The 16,310-nt window shown below is 43.8% G+C and overlaps 1 protein-coding gene across 1 annotated transcript; it reads left to right on the forward strand.

Annotated features, from left to right (window-relative positions):
• Positions 1-4,605: 4,605 nt before the first annotated feature.
• Positions 4,606-15,253, forward strand: LOC311344954 (uncharacterized protein). Its single transcript, XM_084469310.1, has 13 exons — positions 4,606-4,747; positions 5,500-5,841; positions 7,993-8,121; positions 8,765-8,932; positions 9,099-9,169; positions 10,453-10,696; positions 11,579-11,734; positions 11,831-11,959; positions 12,831-12,995; positions 13,706-13,758; positions 14,305-14,410; positions 14,523-14,553; positions 14,683-15,253. Exons 1-13 carry the CDS (start codon positions 4,684-4,686, stop codon positions 14,741-14,743), a joined length of 1,719 nt encoding a protein of 572 aa, XP_084325436.1. The 5' UTR covers positions 4,606-4,683; the 3' UTR covers positions 14,744-15,253.
• The last annotated feature ends 1,057 nt before the right edge of the window (positions 15,254-16,310 follow it).

The raw sequence follows: 16,310 nt of genomic DNA on the forward strand, positions 1-16,310 counted from the left end.
GCCCCCGTGAGATAAATTAGCTTTGCGCCCGGCGCAAATCTAAAAAGGGTTGGGCTGAAACCTGTAGGTGTGTTTTGGGCGTAACGTGCAATAAACCAATGAGAGTTCGCATTTCACTTGGCGAGTTGATATTTTGACAGCGCGTTTGCAGTCTCCGCTGAAACAGATGCATGGCCACATGAGTTTCAAACTTCAAATGGCTCAGTTTATGGCCAAATAATAGGCATAATTCACGCATGGAATTTGGCGTTTTCTTCTCCAACTTCAGAAACACTGATTCGTCATGTAAATTGCGGCAAAGACAACTTAACACATAGACCTATATGATATGCAGACGCGGTCTCTCGATGGCAATACATTAACAAACATCGTTTGTTACCAGTATTCTATAGGCCTACATTATCGTTATCGACTTGTGTTCATAATATGCATGTGTCTCCCCCAGCGCCGTCGTATAGGGGGGAAAGGTTATGACAATTATAAGGGCCCACAGCCCGCTAGGGCCCACACACAGCCTCTATGAAAAAATGATTATGCATACACTGAACTAATATATATTCATATGAATGAATTCAAATTAAAACAAAGCCACAAATCATACAATATTCTATAGGCCAAGGGGATTATTCTTCAATAATCCCCTTGGCCCCTTCTTAAAAAATGGTTTGGTCCACACCGCGGTTCGTTCTTCCCAGGGACGTGCACAGGAGTTTTGAGGGGCAGGTGCCGAATTGTTGACGGGGGGGGGGGGGTGTTGGATCGCGGACGAGCGCTATTGTTAACGGGGCGTTCGATCGCGGACGAGCACTTTTGCGGGCGTGATTGTTGAAGAACACTCAGAGGGCACTTTTTAATACGAGGCAAAAAGGGCAGGGGCTCAAGCACCCCTAGGGCCCTATGTGTGCACGTGCCTGGTTCTTCCCATGGTTCTTCCTCATCGGAAGTGAGTGAGCGATGAGACTTACAGTGAACAAACAAGCCAATTTAAACTTTAATTGAGATTAGATGAGGCTTGTTGTTGTTTTTGATATTTGTTTTACAACAACGTATTCCATGTGCTCTTTGTTTCACTTGCACATTTAAGTTAAATGCTACATATTTACCTGTGGACTATCTTGAGCCAGGACACTTTGTTTTTTGCATATCAGTGCTTGATTGTTAAATACAATAAAACACCCACACCTATTTGTTGAGTGGTTAATTGAAAATGTATTTGCAATCAGAGGTGTAATAACGTGTTGCAAATCAGGGAAATGAGAATAAGACAATTAATATTACATAATTTACATAATAATACTCTGACTTGTTAAGTCGTTAAATGTAAAAAAGGAAACAAATTGGGTGTATTACACCAGGCACCGTCAAGAACACTGAAAAACAAGAACATTTAAGGTGGCAATGAATGGGGTAGAGGGGCCCACACCAATATTCTTTCAGGGGGCCCAGAATTCCTAGCAACTGCCCTGGTCTCCCCCCCGTTAATATACATCGCCATGGACTGTATTATGAGTTAGGCTATGTGTTTAGTTTGCGTGTGTTTGAACAGATGGGTGCGCACACACAGGCGCGCCAAGTACACTCACTCGCGGTAAAACTATGTTTTCTCACGATCAAATACTCATCAATCCTAAAAGTAATAGGCTTGTACACGATGTCTGTGTCAATAACATATGTGTTTGCTGTAGGCCTACGGTGTGCAGATGCATTGGTTTAAAAGTAGGAACTTACCGCTGTATCAGCTGTTCTTTCCCAAATAATTTAACCAACCATTTACCCTAAAACAAGATTTTGTTTTGGAAGCCTGGAATATAGCCTACTTTGCGCGAATGTATTATTGTTATTATTATTTTAACGCATGCCATAGCCTAGGCTACTGTAGGCCTACTTAATTCATGTTCATTCATGCAGCCCTATTGAAAAAAATGTTTCCACAATTCACACGCTATTTCTATGCAGTTTCACACGTATGAATAATCTTTGACATCATAATATTTAAATCAGGTTAATAGTTTGCATGTTTGTGCTGTGTATAGCCTACGTGTGTGTAAGCGTAGGCTATGTTGTAGTTCCGACCTGCCATGGCACGTCAAAATAGCAACAACAACTGCGCTATCCGCTATAGACCAGGTATTTTTCGGTCAGTGGCGCAATTGCATTGGCGCATTTTTTTAGATCACTAAATAGCACCAAGCATCATTTGTGCCGGAACACGCCCCTGCTTTTCGCCGACACGCCTCTCCAGGCGCAAGTGTAGTGGCGCCTGGTTGCTGCGGGGGAAAATCAGCTTTGCGCCGGGTGCAAACTAGCAACGACACATGCGTAGGTGTAGAAAGTAAATTGCGCCGGGCGCAAGATAGGGCCCTAAGTAGTGTGTACGGGGGTGCGTGGATGTATGTGTACAGGCATGTCTGTGTGCAGGCATGTGTGACTGAAATTAAAGGAATTACACCCTTTTAATAGAAATGAGAACATTCGTTTGGGATTAGATTTTTCTTTTCTTTTATTTGGCAGTTTGGTAGATTCTTCTTGGCATATAGGCTCAGCGACCAGGCGATAGGCCTATATTTGTGAACACATCGCCACCTGGTGGCACAGATGCATTATTACCGATGAATCTTTGCTATGGGTATTTTCTCTTCACGCATATAACGAATGGATGTCTTACGGTGAAATAATTTATTTCGTTTCAACTCCATAAAAAAAATCCCATACTATATTAGGCTACTTCTTGTCAATGCAATTAATGGACGGAGCTATTTATAGCAGTGCAATCCTGCACACGCATACCAATTAAAATCAACATATTTCAGAGTTAAATACGTATTTATAACCCTTGCTCGTACCATTATAGATTCAAACTGTCACAACTGTCATGATAATACTGAAGTGATGTGCCATGTGATGGTTACAGAATGCATCCCCCTATCCCCCCCCCCCCACACCCCCGCCCACCCCCCCACAGGAAGTGCTGATACTAAGGAGAGTTCTAGAATCGCTGTGTGTTCTGTCTGAGTGGCAGTCTCTCTACTCTGCATCTTTTGGAGTGTGTGCAACATAAGCTGAAGTCTGGCTCAGTGGTCCACTTCAGCCACTGCTCTCTCTGTGGAGACGCGGCGTCTGGCCTGTTAGTGGAGGAGAAGTGTTGTAGTAGGCCTAATATGACGGATAACTTCTGATTGTAAATTGTGATGCCAGAAATGAGAAATGAGAAATGAAAATGCAAAACTTGACTGACAAAAGAATGACAATCGCAAAACTAGCATTACCTTAAATCAAAAATAGGCAATCACAAATATGAAAATATTTTTTTCGGTTATTATTATGTAGGCTACTGGCTGGGGGACAGGTGGACAGCCAGGAGGTCGGTGCTTTGATAGGGTTATATATATATATATATATATATATATATATATATATTACGTGTGTGGGTTATATGTTACAGGAGAATGTCAATATCAACTCCTCCCAGGCCCCGTTTTCATTCAAACTATCAACATTTTGAATAAAGCTTCAATGAAACGTTTTTCAGGGGGGGGGGGGTTGAGATGAGGAACATTTACATTTAGGGCAATTAGCACTTTTAACACTTTTATCTGCTTTATTTTTCTTAACAACGGTTCATGCACACACTCACACTGCACCGACGGCGGAGTCGACCACGCAGGGCGACAGCCGGCTCGTCGGGAGCGGTCAGGGTGAGGGCGTCTCGCTCAGGGACACATCGACACTCAGCTAGGAGGGATCGAACTAGCAACAGTGGGGCTTCAATTAACCCCCAGCCAAACAGGCTCCTAGACCGCCTGCTCTGTGGAAAAGGAGCAGGGATAATGCACTGAAAATAACCACAACAACAACAACAACAACAGATACTCAAGATATACACAAATAATAATGCAAGTGTAATGAAGAAAGCATGTTGATGGCAGCTCTGGAGCCCGCTGGTCACTGTGGGAATGGAAGAGGAAGCTCCCTAGGAAGGGACCAAACATCAGTCCACAGCCCCTGATGTTTACACAGGAGACCCTGTATTTATTTAGATTTGGGCTTATTTATTGAGTCTGCTCTCTCGTATCGTGCACTAACAGAGCGTGTAAACACATGCAGTGACAGTGGCATCCTTAAGTTTGGACCGAAGACTTCCTTCCTCTTTTATTCACTTGTCAGTTGTCCTGCGACTTGACCTTTGACCCGTCGGCTCCCTCACCTCCGACGTGTTGCAAGCTGCTAAACGGATCAATAAATAGGTCTCGCATTAATCAAATCCCAAATGAGGCATGCTATATCTGTGGTGGCACGCTGACTGTGAGAAATACAACGTATTGTGAATGACGGCATAATCACAACATATTGTGATCATGTAGTTCTACTATGTTGGTATATATATGTACATTGACCCGTCCTCTGTTGCCGTCAGATAATGAACAGAGATAGACCCCCCGCTCATCTTAAAGACAAGGAACCAAAACCGCAAGGTGGAAGTGGGTCCTGTTCTGTATTCCCGTTCAGCGAAAACAGAAGTTGTTGGGGTGAGCACATTTTATAATGAGTCATGAGACTTGGAAAGGTTTCAAAGCCTCGACAACACCGGTTTTGGATTTAGTAGCGTTGAACTTCTGCAGATGAATGAAAGGTTTTTAGGGGCTTTGCTGGTAGTAATATTGAGCTGAGTGGGAGAGTTTGACAATGGGTGGGGTTGCCAACTGCAGGTTGACCTTTCGTGGCGTGGTGGCCTTCTGTCTTCTGCTAGGTAAGACCTGTCGATCATTCAAAATCAATATTGTTTTTGTTATTTAATTGAACTATTCATAAACGATGGTCCTAAAGGACTAGGGAAAAATATGATACATTTCATTTTTATGACTAGCTTTTTATATTATTATAAATAAATGTATATATAAATAAATAATGATAATATAAAGATGCGCATAAGAAAATCGAGATTAGAGATGTAAAAAGGCAACTTTTAAAGTAAATAATAAGGCAAAGTATAGGCCTATATACAAAATAGTGCAGAACACATAACAAGAAGAAATACTTGAAGTTATACTAGATATATGCTGTCCTAAATATTAAAAAAACATTTAAAATACTGAAAAGCAATCAACAATATATAACCCTGTCTGCAAAGTATGATCATGTTGTATTCATTGTCTCAAATGTGTATGATAATATATCATATGTTGTCTTTTTTTTTTCCATCATTTGAAAAATTAAAAAAAACCTTAAGCATTAGGGCACTTTTGTAGCTAAAACATCTTTTGAAAATTCACAAAAGTTTCTCCATAAAAGGTCCAAAAGTCGATCAATCCAGGGAATTTATCTCTAGAAATCACTTTATTCTGGTCCACTTTTACCCACTTATTAAAAAAGAAATCGCTAAAACTCTACAACTGCTCCACCTCAACCCCTAGAGGCCGCTAACGCAAAAAAAACAACAACACAATGCGGCTTTAAAATATTTCCCGCTGCACAGCCCCCCTGAACCGTGAATCTGTCCAGGGGTCGTCCGCGGAGGGCCCACAGTGGTGGCCCGGGTGGGCGAGGACGTGACGCTGCCCTGCTCCTACGACGCGGTGTACTACGGCGCCCTGGGGGTGTGCTGGGGCCGCGGGCCCATCCCCAACAGCGGCTGCAGCGACGAGGTGCTGCGGACGGACGGCACCTCGGTGGTCAGCAGACTGAGCGAGCGCTACCGGCTCCCCTGGGTCCGCGGGTCGGGGGACGTCTCCCTCACCCTCATGCACGTGCAGGAGAGCGACGCGGGCGTGTACGGCTGCCGCGTGGACATCCCCGGCTGGTTCAACGATCAGATCCACGAGACCACGCTGAGCGTGGTGGCCGGTGAGCAGGGCCGGCGCTAGCCATTTGGGTGGCTTAAGCACAAATGCATTGTGGTGCCCCCCCCCGAAAAATCATCAATCAAACATCAATTCAGTAATTGTCAGTACGTTTCTCTTTATTTCCAAAATAACTTCTCAACATTAATGTTTTGCAAAATGTAATGTGCAAATGAAGAGAAATTAAAATAGTGATAAAAGACTACACTAATTTTGCATTAACAATAGCACCAAACATTAACATAAGTCCTGAACTAGTAGTTGATGGTTGTTGGTCAGGGCTGGGTGCTGTTGCAGAGTCTGCAGAGATTGGTGGTTGTTGATGATGTGTGCTTGAACTGCTGGTGGATGGTTGATCATCTAAATCTTCCTCCTGGTCTTGAGGAACTCCTTGCACATATCTAAGCATTGACCCTGCATTCAGAAATACAAGAAAAAATACTCAGGGATTGTACACTGAAATACAGTTTTTCACCTTGATTCAAAAACCATATTACATATTAATTACAGGTTTATGTAAGCCAATGTGTAAATCACTGATGCATGACAACATTTACAACTATTTTACCTTTAAGACAATGATTGATGGCTCACAATATAAAAAAAAATCGACATAATTTGAAAACTATGAATGTGAAGGGAGGGGGATCTACATAACTAAGATTTCTTTATTTTCTTTCAAATTGTAGTTTCACTTACAGATGTCGCCCTGCAGATGCAAGGTTTCTCAGAATTCATGTTACCAGGAGCCATTCTCCATTCATCAACTCATTACTTTAAAGTATCATCTGTAGCATTACTTTTTCCACTACAGTACACAATTGCATACTCGTTGGTTCACAGTACACATGCATAACGTCATAACGTAGGCTACATAACAAACGCCAAATAAACGTCCTGAAATGCAGTAGACCTATATAAGTAAACTTGGCTAATACTTGGCTGACGACTTCTGATGGCTAAAATAATATAGGAGCTAACGTTAGTTTGTTGACGTTAACGGTAACGTTAACATTACCTGGCATGAGCATAGACATTCATACAAGGACTAAATTACAGAATTAGCCATTTTTATTTAAAACATTGTCTTACCTGCCATCGACGTGCGTGCATCATCTCGCTGTCTCTTCTTTTTTCTCTTATCCGCCCCCGACTCTTGATGCCTTTTCGAGGCCATGTCCAAACACAGGTGTCTGCCAAACGTGAGAATGATCTAATGGAACATACCACTGGGATGTGGGGGAGGGGGGCACCAAGGGGAGAGAGAGAGGGCCGCACAGGAGACGCGTCTTTTTCTCGAGCAAATGTTACTTTTGTATTGCTTATCTATTAACACGTTTTACACATGTTCATTTTAAATATATCGCGTTATTATGATTATTATTATGATGATGATTTTTTACGAGACAGATTTTTTTGGTGCCCCCCCCCCCCCAGACACTTGGTGCCCTACGCGCAGTGCGTGTTCTGCGTGTGCGGAGCGCCGGTGCTGCCGGTGAGGCGAATGAAGCGTCGCACACTGTGTGGGAATAATTGACGAGAATTAAGACAAGTTTATTTTTTGTTAAGAAACAGACTTCAACAACCTTCACTATCAAAAGAGACGTTTTTGGTCCCTCTCCCTCACCAATCTAAATTATTCTGCAACCACAAAACCACTTATTGACCCCCAAAATGAAGATAACACAGCATATACAATTTGATACTTATACTATGAAATAACTAATAGTAGTCAATAACTAATAATAGTCAATAGTTGGTTGCATTTATGATATTTGTAGCTGTATGATGTGACGTTTACTTTGGTTGACAAGATATGAAAACACTTTTTTGTTTGTTATTTCAGTGTCACGGTATCAACCTTGATCTCCTAAATAAGAGGTGTTCCCTTTGACAGAAAAAAGAAAAATAGCCATTATTTATTTCCATTTTTATCCCTAACCCTAACCCTCTGCGCTTGACCCTATTATTCACCACACACATTCTTTTAAAGATGCTCCTACAACAATGGGAAACAAACAGACATCTAACACTTCATACCTCGGAAACCTTGTTTTCAATGACAAGGTTGAAAACGAGGTTTTTCGACACACAAACACAACATGAAAAAAACGTGTTTCCAATGACGACCCCCAGCCTCTGCTCTCCTCTGCAGCTCCTCCCCACGCCGTGCGCCTGGACGCGGGGCAGGTGGGGGAGAAAACCATCACGGTCCGGTGGAGCCCGGGGCCCGACGGGGGGCGCCCCATCACCGGCTACAGGATCGACTACAAAGAGATAACAGGCACGCACACACACACACACACACACTGACTGAGCCCGTATCGTCCTCACTTTAGATGAGCACACGCTGAAGACTTAAGCCATGCATTGTAACGACCCTAACCTGATCATGAGTTGCGGCGTTTCTCGTGTGTTAATGAAGCATTATTAGTGCATTGGGAATCGTTTGTATACAAAGCTTTGTAAATGATTGTGTGAACCCATACCCTACCCTTAACCCATATTATCTTATTAATCATTTATAAATGATAATGAATAGCTTACTAATGAGTATTTATTCATTCAAAGGGATTCACTTTTTACTGCTTTATTAATGCCTCAAAGTGGCAGTTGTTCTAAAGTGCTACCAAAGCGTGTGCGTGTGCGTGCATTTGTGTGTGTGTGTGTGTGTGTGTGTGTGTGTGTGTGCGCATGAACGTGCGTGTTTGCCTACCTGCATGCGTGCGAGTCTGTGTTTGCATGAACGTGCGTGCTTGCGTGCATGCATGCATGCATGTCTGTGTGTGTGTGTTCATGAACGTGCGTGCTTTCTTGTGTGTCTGTGTGTGTGTGCGTGCTAAATAAGTACTTAGTGCAAGCGGTGCAGTATGGATCTGTGATTTATTGATGACCCCGCGGCGCCGCTGGTGCATCTCGTTGCGCAGCGTCCTGGGAGCGGGCCCTGACCACGGAGGGGATCAGCCCCTCGCTGACTCAGGTCACTCTGATTGACATGCGTCCCAACAAGGCCTACACCATTCGGATGTTCGCCGTCAACAGTCTGGGCCTGAGCGTGTCCAGCAACGTGGTCACGGTGTCCACCAGAGAGTCAGGTGAAGATACAGATACAGACGCTCCCAGTGGGTCGGCTGTTCATAACGCGTGAACGAATCATACGGCTTCGGTTCATGCGCACGCTTCACATCTTTTCAAGCATTCCCTGTTCGTTATGATGTGACGGCCCGCGGTCACGTGACTTGTCGTCCCCCCCCCCCCCAGCACCCGAAGGCCCCCCGCTGGACGTTCGTCTAGAGGCTCTGACGCCCCGCAGCATCAGAATCACCTGGAAGGTAAACTCGACGTGTCTGGCGTATCTTATCAAAAAAAGCCGTTCTCTCCTCCATTCTGTATCTCAGTACATTTCTTACTCTGGCCTCGCTCTCAAAAACTGAACTCGGATGTTCGTGGATGTTTGGACGGGCGTGGCAGCACTTAATGAAACACAGAAAGCCACTCGGCGGGTCTGAATAACGCATGCCTCCCGTTGGGTCCCGCGTGTCTCAGCCGCCCAGAGTGGAGCTTTGCAACGGGGGGTGCTTCACTATGTTGAGTAGCTTAAAGCTGCACTATGTTAAGTGCCCTATGGCAGCCCCTAGTGGCTGAAGTTGTCACTGTAAAGAGAAACAATATATCGCTGGCGGTACAGTAAGCCGTCGTTTTCGATTTTGTTGATTGATTCGTGAATGGGCGCGTTTAATTGTCTAGTTCACATATTCCTTTTGACAAAGACTTGCACATAGTGCTGGTTTGAATTTCTAAAACCGTATACTTGGCATGTATCATAGTGTATCATTATTTATCATAGTGTATCATTATTTATCATAGTGTATCACTGTGTATCACTGTGTATCATAGTGTATCACTGTGTATCATAGTGTATCATTATTTATCATAGTGTATCATTATTTATCATAGTGTATCACTGTGTATCATAGTGTATCATTGTGTATCATTGTGTATCATAGTGTATCATAGTGTATCATTGTGTATCACTGTTTATCATAGTGTATCATAGTGTATCATTGTGTATCATAGTGTATCACTGTGTATCATTGTGTATCAGTCTATCATTGTGTATCATAGTGTATCATAGTGTATCATAGTGTATCATTGTGTATCATAGTGTATCATTGTGTATCATAGTGTATCACTGTGTATCATTGTGTATCAGTCTATCATTGTGTATCATAGTGTATCACTGTGTATCATAGTGTATCATAGTGTATCATTGTGTATCATTGTGTATCATTGTGTATCACTGTGTATCACTGTGTATCACTGTGTATCATTGTGTATCATAGTGTATCATTGTGTATCATAGTGTATCACTGTGTATCATTGTGTATCAGTCTATCATTGTGTATCATAGTGTATCACTGTGTATCATAGTGTATCATAGTGTATCATAGTGTATCATTGTGTATCATTGTGTATCACTGTGTATCACTGTGTATCACTGTGTATCATTGTGTGTCATTGTGTATCATTGTGTATCATTGTGTATCATTGTGTATCACTGTGTATCACTGTGTGTCATTGTGTGTCATTGTGTATCATTGTGCGCATGGTTCAGCCGCCCAGAGTGGAACTCCGCAACGGGGTGCTGCGCGGCTACGTCGTCAGCTACCGGGAGTACCAGTCGCCCACGCGGCACGGGCGGTGGCGCCACCAGAACGTGGCCTCCGCCGCCGATCCGGGGAGCGCCGTGCTGAGCGACCTGAGACCGGCCACGCAGTACAGCGTGCTGATCGTCGCCACGACCAGCGCGGGCCGCGGGCCTGCCTTCACCGCGCCCCCCTGCTCCACTCTGGCCGAAGGTGTGACCAGACAGGCACCTGTCCACCGTGTGCACACTGAGACCGTGGACTAGAGTTTAATTCTGTTTTTTTATTTTTTTTATTTTTATTAGGAGGTAAGGCACATTAGAACAGGAACCAATGTTATAGTTACATTGAGTATCACAACACATCCGCATCACAATTGAAAATGTAAACATATCGATACAGTAGAAATACTGTGCACCATGATGGATGAAGAGCAAGACATACGGTCTGCCTCCTAGGATATGTTCTTATTTTATAGATCGGGCGACAGACAAACAATGTACAAATCAAGATAAACAAACAAACAAACAAATAATAATAATGATAAAGATAAGAAGAAAAAGAAAAAGAAAGGGAGGAGGTGGGGGTCCATCAATCAGGAGGCATAGACTGAAGAGAGTGAAAGAATGTTAAAAAGGGAAGCCACTTTTTATAAAATTGATCAGAATTACCTTTCACTGAATATCTGATCTTCTCCAGCTTTAGAAAAGAGCCACTGAGTCTAGAGTTTACTTCTGTTTGAATAGCGACGTATGCTTTGCAAGATGACGATGATATGTGATATGGGTGATTTGAGACCCTATGTAGTTTCGAATTTTGGGGGGGAATTTCAGCCCCCCCCCCCTTTGTTTAATTTAATTTGTTCCAAAAGCTTAATGAAGGTCCAAGACGTCCCCCTTTCTATTACCGAGAAGCCTACGTTATAAACCTTTGAAGATGTACAGTAGCAAAAATGTAAATCTCATTTTAAAAGTTTTTAAATAAAAAGGTTGAGTCCTATAAACGCTCCCGTTGTAGATCGATATCACAGATTATGTTTTATGTCAGATTCATTATTTTGGTTTGTTTTGTCTCTACTCATTTCTTCTCCTGTAGTCCTCACAACGTCCACACAGGAGCCCACCACCGCCGCCACGAAGTTCGAACAAATCACGGCGTTCCAGACGATCACAACAACTTCCGAACAAAACGCCACGACGCTCGAACAAATCACGGTACCTTTCGAAGAGATCGCTACGACTTCCTCATCAGGTATGACAATAAACAACGGCAGTAACCCACAAATAAAACGGCCAGCTGTTGAATCCGATCTGGATGCCGAATGTCTCTGTGATGTTGACCCCTCAGTGACCCCAGGCCCCCCTCTGTTGGAGCTGCTGGGGATCCACGACAAGCAGGTGTCTCTCCGCTGGACGGCTGGCCTCGACGGGGGCTTCCCCGTCTCCAGCTACGACCTGGAGTACAAAGAGGAGAAAGGCAAGGAGCTAACACACTCAGATGATTCCTTACTTCCGGTAGTCTTCGTTCTAGAATAATGTAAAGTGTCTTTGGTGTTCGCCTACGGAAGGTTGTGGGTTCAATCCCTGGTGTCTGCCCTATAAAAAGATACTTAACTATACACACAGACATATGTACATATATATATATATATATATATATATACACATACATACATTTAAATGCATACAATCAGCTGAATGGTGGATAGAAAAATTTACTTACATTTACACTCATACATAAATACATTTCCACCTTCCATTGTCCAAGTCACTCACCTAACCCTAACCCTAACCCTAACCCTGACCCTAACCCTGACCCTGACCCTAACCCTAACCCTAACCCTGACCCTGACCCTAACCCTGACCCTAACCCTGACCCTGACCCTGACACTAACCCTAACCTTGACCCTGACCCTAACCCTGACCCTGACCCTAACCCTGACCCTGACACTAACCCTAACCCTGACCCTGACCCTAACCCTAGCCCTGACCCTAACCCTAACCCTGACCCTGACCCTAACCCTGACCCTAACCCTAACCCTGACCCTGACCCTAACCCTAACCCTGACCCTGACCCTGACCCTAACCCTGACCCTGACCCTAACCCTGACCCTGACCCTAACCCTGACCCTGACCCTAACCCTGACCCTGACCCTAACCCTAACCCTAACCCTGACCCTAACCCTGACCCTGACCCTGACCCTAACCCTGACCCTGACCCTGACCCTAACCCTGACCCTGACCCTAACCCTAACCCTGACCCTGACCCTAACCCTGACCCTGACCAAAGCAGCGGCTAAGCGCCCGAGGACTTCACGCTAACGTCCCGGTGACCCCCCGCTCCACAGCGTCGTGGGACTCCACCCAGAGGTTCGGGGGCTTCAGCCCCAACCAGACGGGCACCACCATCATAGAGATGCGTCCCTCCACCTACCACATCCGCGTGTACGCCCGGAGCAGCGCCGGGAGCAGCCCGCCCAGCAATGTCCTCACCTTCGTCATCGCAGAGAGAGGTGCCCTTTTTGATTGGCTGGCTTGTTGCACTGAACACGGCATACTGAGGCCTCTGAAGAACAAGTCCCGCCTCCGAGGCTCCGGTTCCCTCGGTCAAATGTCTACGGGGAGATAAACGTGACGCAGCTTTTACTTCTGCGCCACCTACAGAGTTTGTTATGTACGATCATTCATAAACCCCGTGCTATTCCCCGTAGACATTTGGCCGAGGGAACCGGGAGTCAAGATATGAGTGTCTTCTGTGTGTGTGTATGTTGTAATCATATACACATATGTGATAACAAAATACACGTATACAGAATATAATCATATCATGATATGAGTATCTTCTGTATGTGTGTATGTTGTTTTCATATACACATTTATATGATAACAACATACACACAGAATATACACATATATCTTCTGTATATGTGTATATTGGTTTCATATACACATATATATAACAATATACTAATATCAAATTTGCCATGCGATGCATTTGTGTCACAGCACAGCATTTTGAACATAGAGTTGCCTAATTTATGTGTTGTGATCAGACCTTCATTTAGTATGTTTCAAACAAAATGCCATAACAATGTGACCTGTGGCACAACTTTGGTCCAAACTCTTTTTGCCCTCTGCATCAGCAATGTTGCTTTTGCAATATGGGGAAGACTAGAGACTTCCTTCCTGCTGCATCTATTTATTTTTTTTCTTCTTTCAAAAGGTCAGCAGACTGACACACCAGCGGTCCTCATACCTACTTCCACACAGGCTGTGGTGAGTCTGAAACCAGCTTAAAGCTGCACTATGTTAAGTGTCCCGTGGCGGCCTCTAGTGGCTGAAGATGTAGTTGCGATTGTAGCTATAATTTTCGATCTGGTCGATTGATTCATGGACGGCTTGTTTAATTCTTGAGAAAATGTCTAGTTCACATATCATTATGACAAAGAGTTGCTCAAAGTGCAGGTTTGAATTCCTAAAACCGTATACTTAAGGGGCTGATTATGGTTCCACGTCGATGCACTGCAATGACCACGGCCGACACTTCGACGCAGTCGTGAACCTGTTTTGGTTCTGTGTCGAGTTTTAGTGGACGGACCAATCACAGTCCTTGCTACTGCGTCGCCTCGATGGCAAGGTTAAAATCTTTGGGAGGTCCAGCCCTTGCGGTGGACGCAAGGAGGGGGGGCCGCAAAGGACGTGACGGGTCCGTAAACCCCCCTTGCGTCGCGTCGACGCGGAACCATAACGTGTCAAGCATGTGTCCGTGTGTAAAGTATAATCAGCATCGATATACCTGGATCAATCCTCCGTGTTGGTTAGATACGGGTGGAGGACGTTCAGGGGAACCACGCGGCTGTGGTCGCGGTGCCAGTGCTGCTCGTGGTGCTCGTGGTTGTCGCCCTTGTGGTCGTGTGGCGGATTCGACGTGAGTAGGAGTCGGCGGTGTGCACAGCACCACCACTTGGAGATCAGGTTTTTTTTTTTTTTTTTTATCCACTCCTGCTTAAAAAAATCTTAAACTCGCATTTTTTCCATAGGATCAAAAAGCATGAAGGGTGGCCTGGCCATGTGAGTCATTTCAAATGCATTTCATGACAGATAAGCAGAAGATATGCAGCTTGTTGTTGAAACAGACACAATGAGTCACTCGTCTAAAGACATTCTTCCCCTGGAGTAATGCATTCTTCCTGTCCGCAGAAGATGCTTCACCGGGAACATGTCAAGGTTGAACAACTCTGAGCCCCTATCAGAGCTCTAGGAATGTCTCAATCCTGTCCTTGATTCGGATCTGCTCGAAGCCGCTGTAAATACTCTTTGAACACAGACGTGCGACCACAATTCATATATTAGTGCACTGCCAATCCGTAAGTATGCTAGCCTGTGTTGCTTGGCAACCATTTTGCTGTCTTGAGGAACTACACTGCTTGGCAGAAGAGTGATGATTTGTTTTCAATAGATGATCACATTATATGTTGTTTTGTTTTTTACTATTATTGGTAGGCCCTAAAGGTGTTTTTCCCCTGGTGGTACGTGAGAGCACTGCGGGATATTATTCTTGAAATAACCCTGACCCTTTACATAATATTACAAAGACATGGATAATTGAAAATAAATGTCTGATACCATATATTCTGTTAATATAGTATTATAGCTTGTGTTAAATAAATAGTGTTGCTTGGTGTATTCCATCATACGTTTTCCACTGTAATGTTTCCATTGATGTTTTGTGTTCATTTGTGTTTGCTAAATAAACACAAACTTGAATGCTCGAAAATTCTCTATGTTTTTCTGCTTTGAATCACCACAACGATCTGTTCTGCTATGCTATGGTCAAAACGTTAATTTAAAAAAGATATAGAATGTACATCAAAATAAATCTAATGTCAATACTCAATACACTTATGGTGTCCATATATTATTATTATTATTATTATTATTATTATTATTATTATTATTATTATTATCTATAATTACTTCTACAATGAAGGCTACACTACAGTAGCACAGCATGAATATAATTGACAGCATTTGGCTCACTGTGACCATTTGTAACATAATTATCTTTTAACAATGTTCATAATTATGGAACATGTTCACAGTGAGCTTAAGGTTTAAATATTTTAAGATATTTTAAATTGTGTTCAGTCAAATGCATTATTAACCACATTCATTAACCAATTCACACAGGCTTCATGCACTGCTAGTTTCACAGTTCAAAGAGTGCGGCCCGGTATCTACACCACGGCACCACAAGAGGGCGCTGGAGCCTCACCAGCCGGGGCGCCCCTCGCATGTTCCGTACCGCTGCTTCGGGCTCCTCCACCGTCGTAATGATTCCTCAAGAGCCAGCCCGCCGCAGCCAGCTGGATTTCTATCCATCTGTCCTGTAAATCTCTTAATTGTCCTAATTAATGTGGCAGAGCAGGGGATAGCTCCAATCGGCTCCCCGGCAGCTGTCACAGAGGGAGCCCTGTGTGATAACGGGAGACACCCGAGTAGCCGCCTTCCTCCTCCCGGGTATCCCAGCCCCCCGGGGACTGTGTCTGCCGGAAGCACCGCTCGTGGCTCATGGTCTGACCGGAAGTAATGGAATACATCTCCAAAAACGTTCTTAGTTTTACATCTACACCTTATTAAACACAATAACCGTTGCATTAAACATCAAATGTGTGATAACGTGATAATAATATGTATAATGATATGTATAATAATATATATAATATAATAGCCTATATTACACTATTTGCATAGCACCTCTAAGCAAATTTTAAGATTTGACAATGACGATAATAACTTAAATAAAACTTAATCGAAAAGCAACACAG

The sequence above is a fragment of the Micromesistius poutassou genome (genome assembly GCF_964030765.1).
Source record: "Micromesistius poutassou genome assembly, chromosome: 6".
Classification (NCBI taxonomy): Eukaryota; Metazoa; Chordata; class Actinopteri; order Gadiformes; family Gadidae; genus Micromesistius; species Micromesistius poutassou.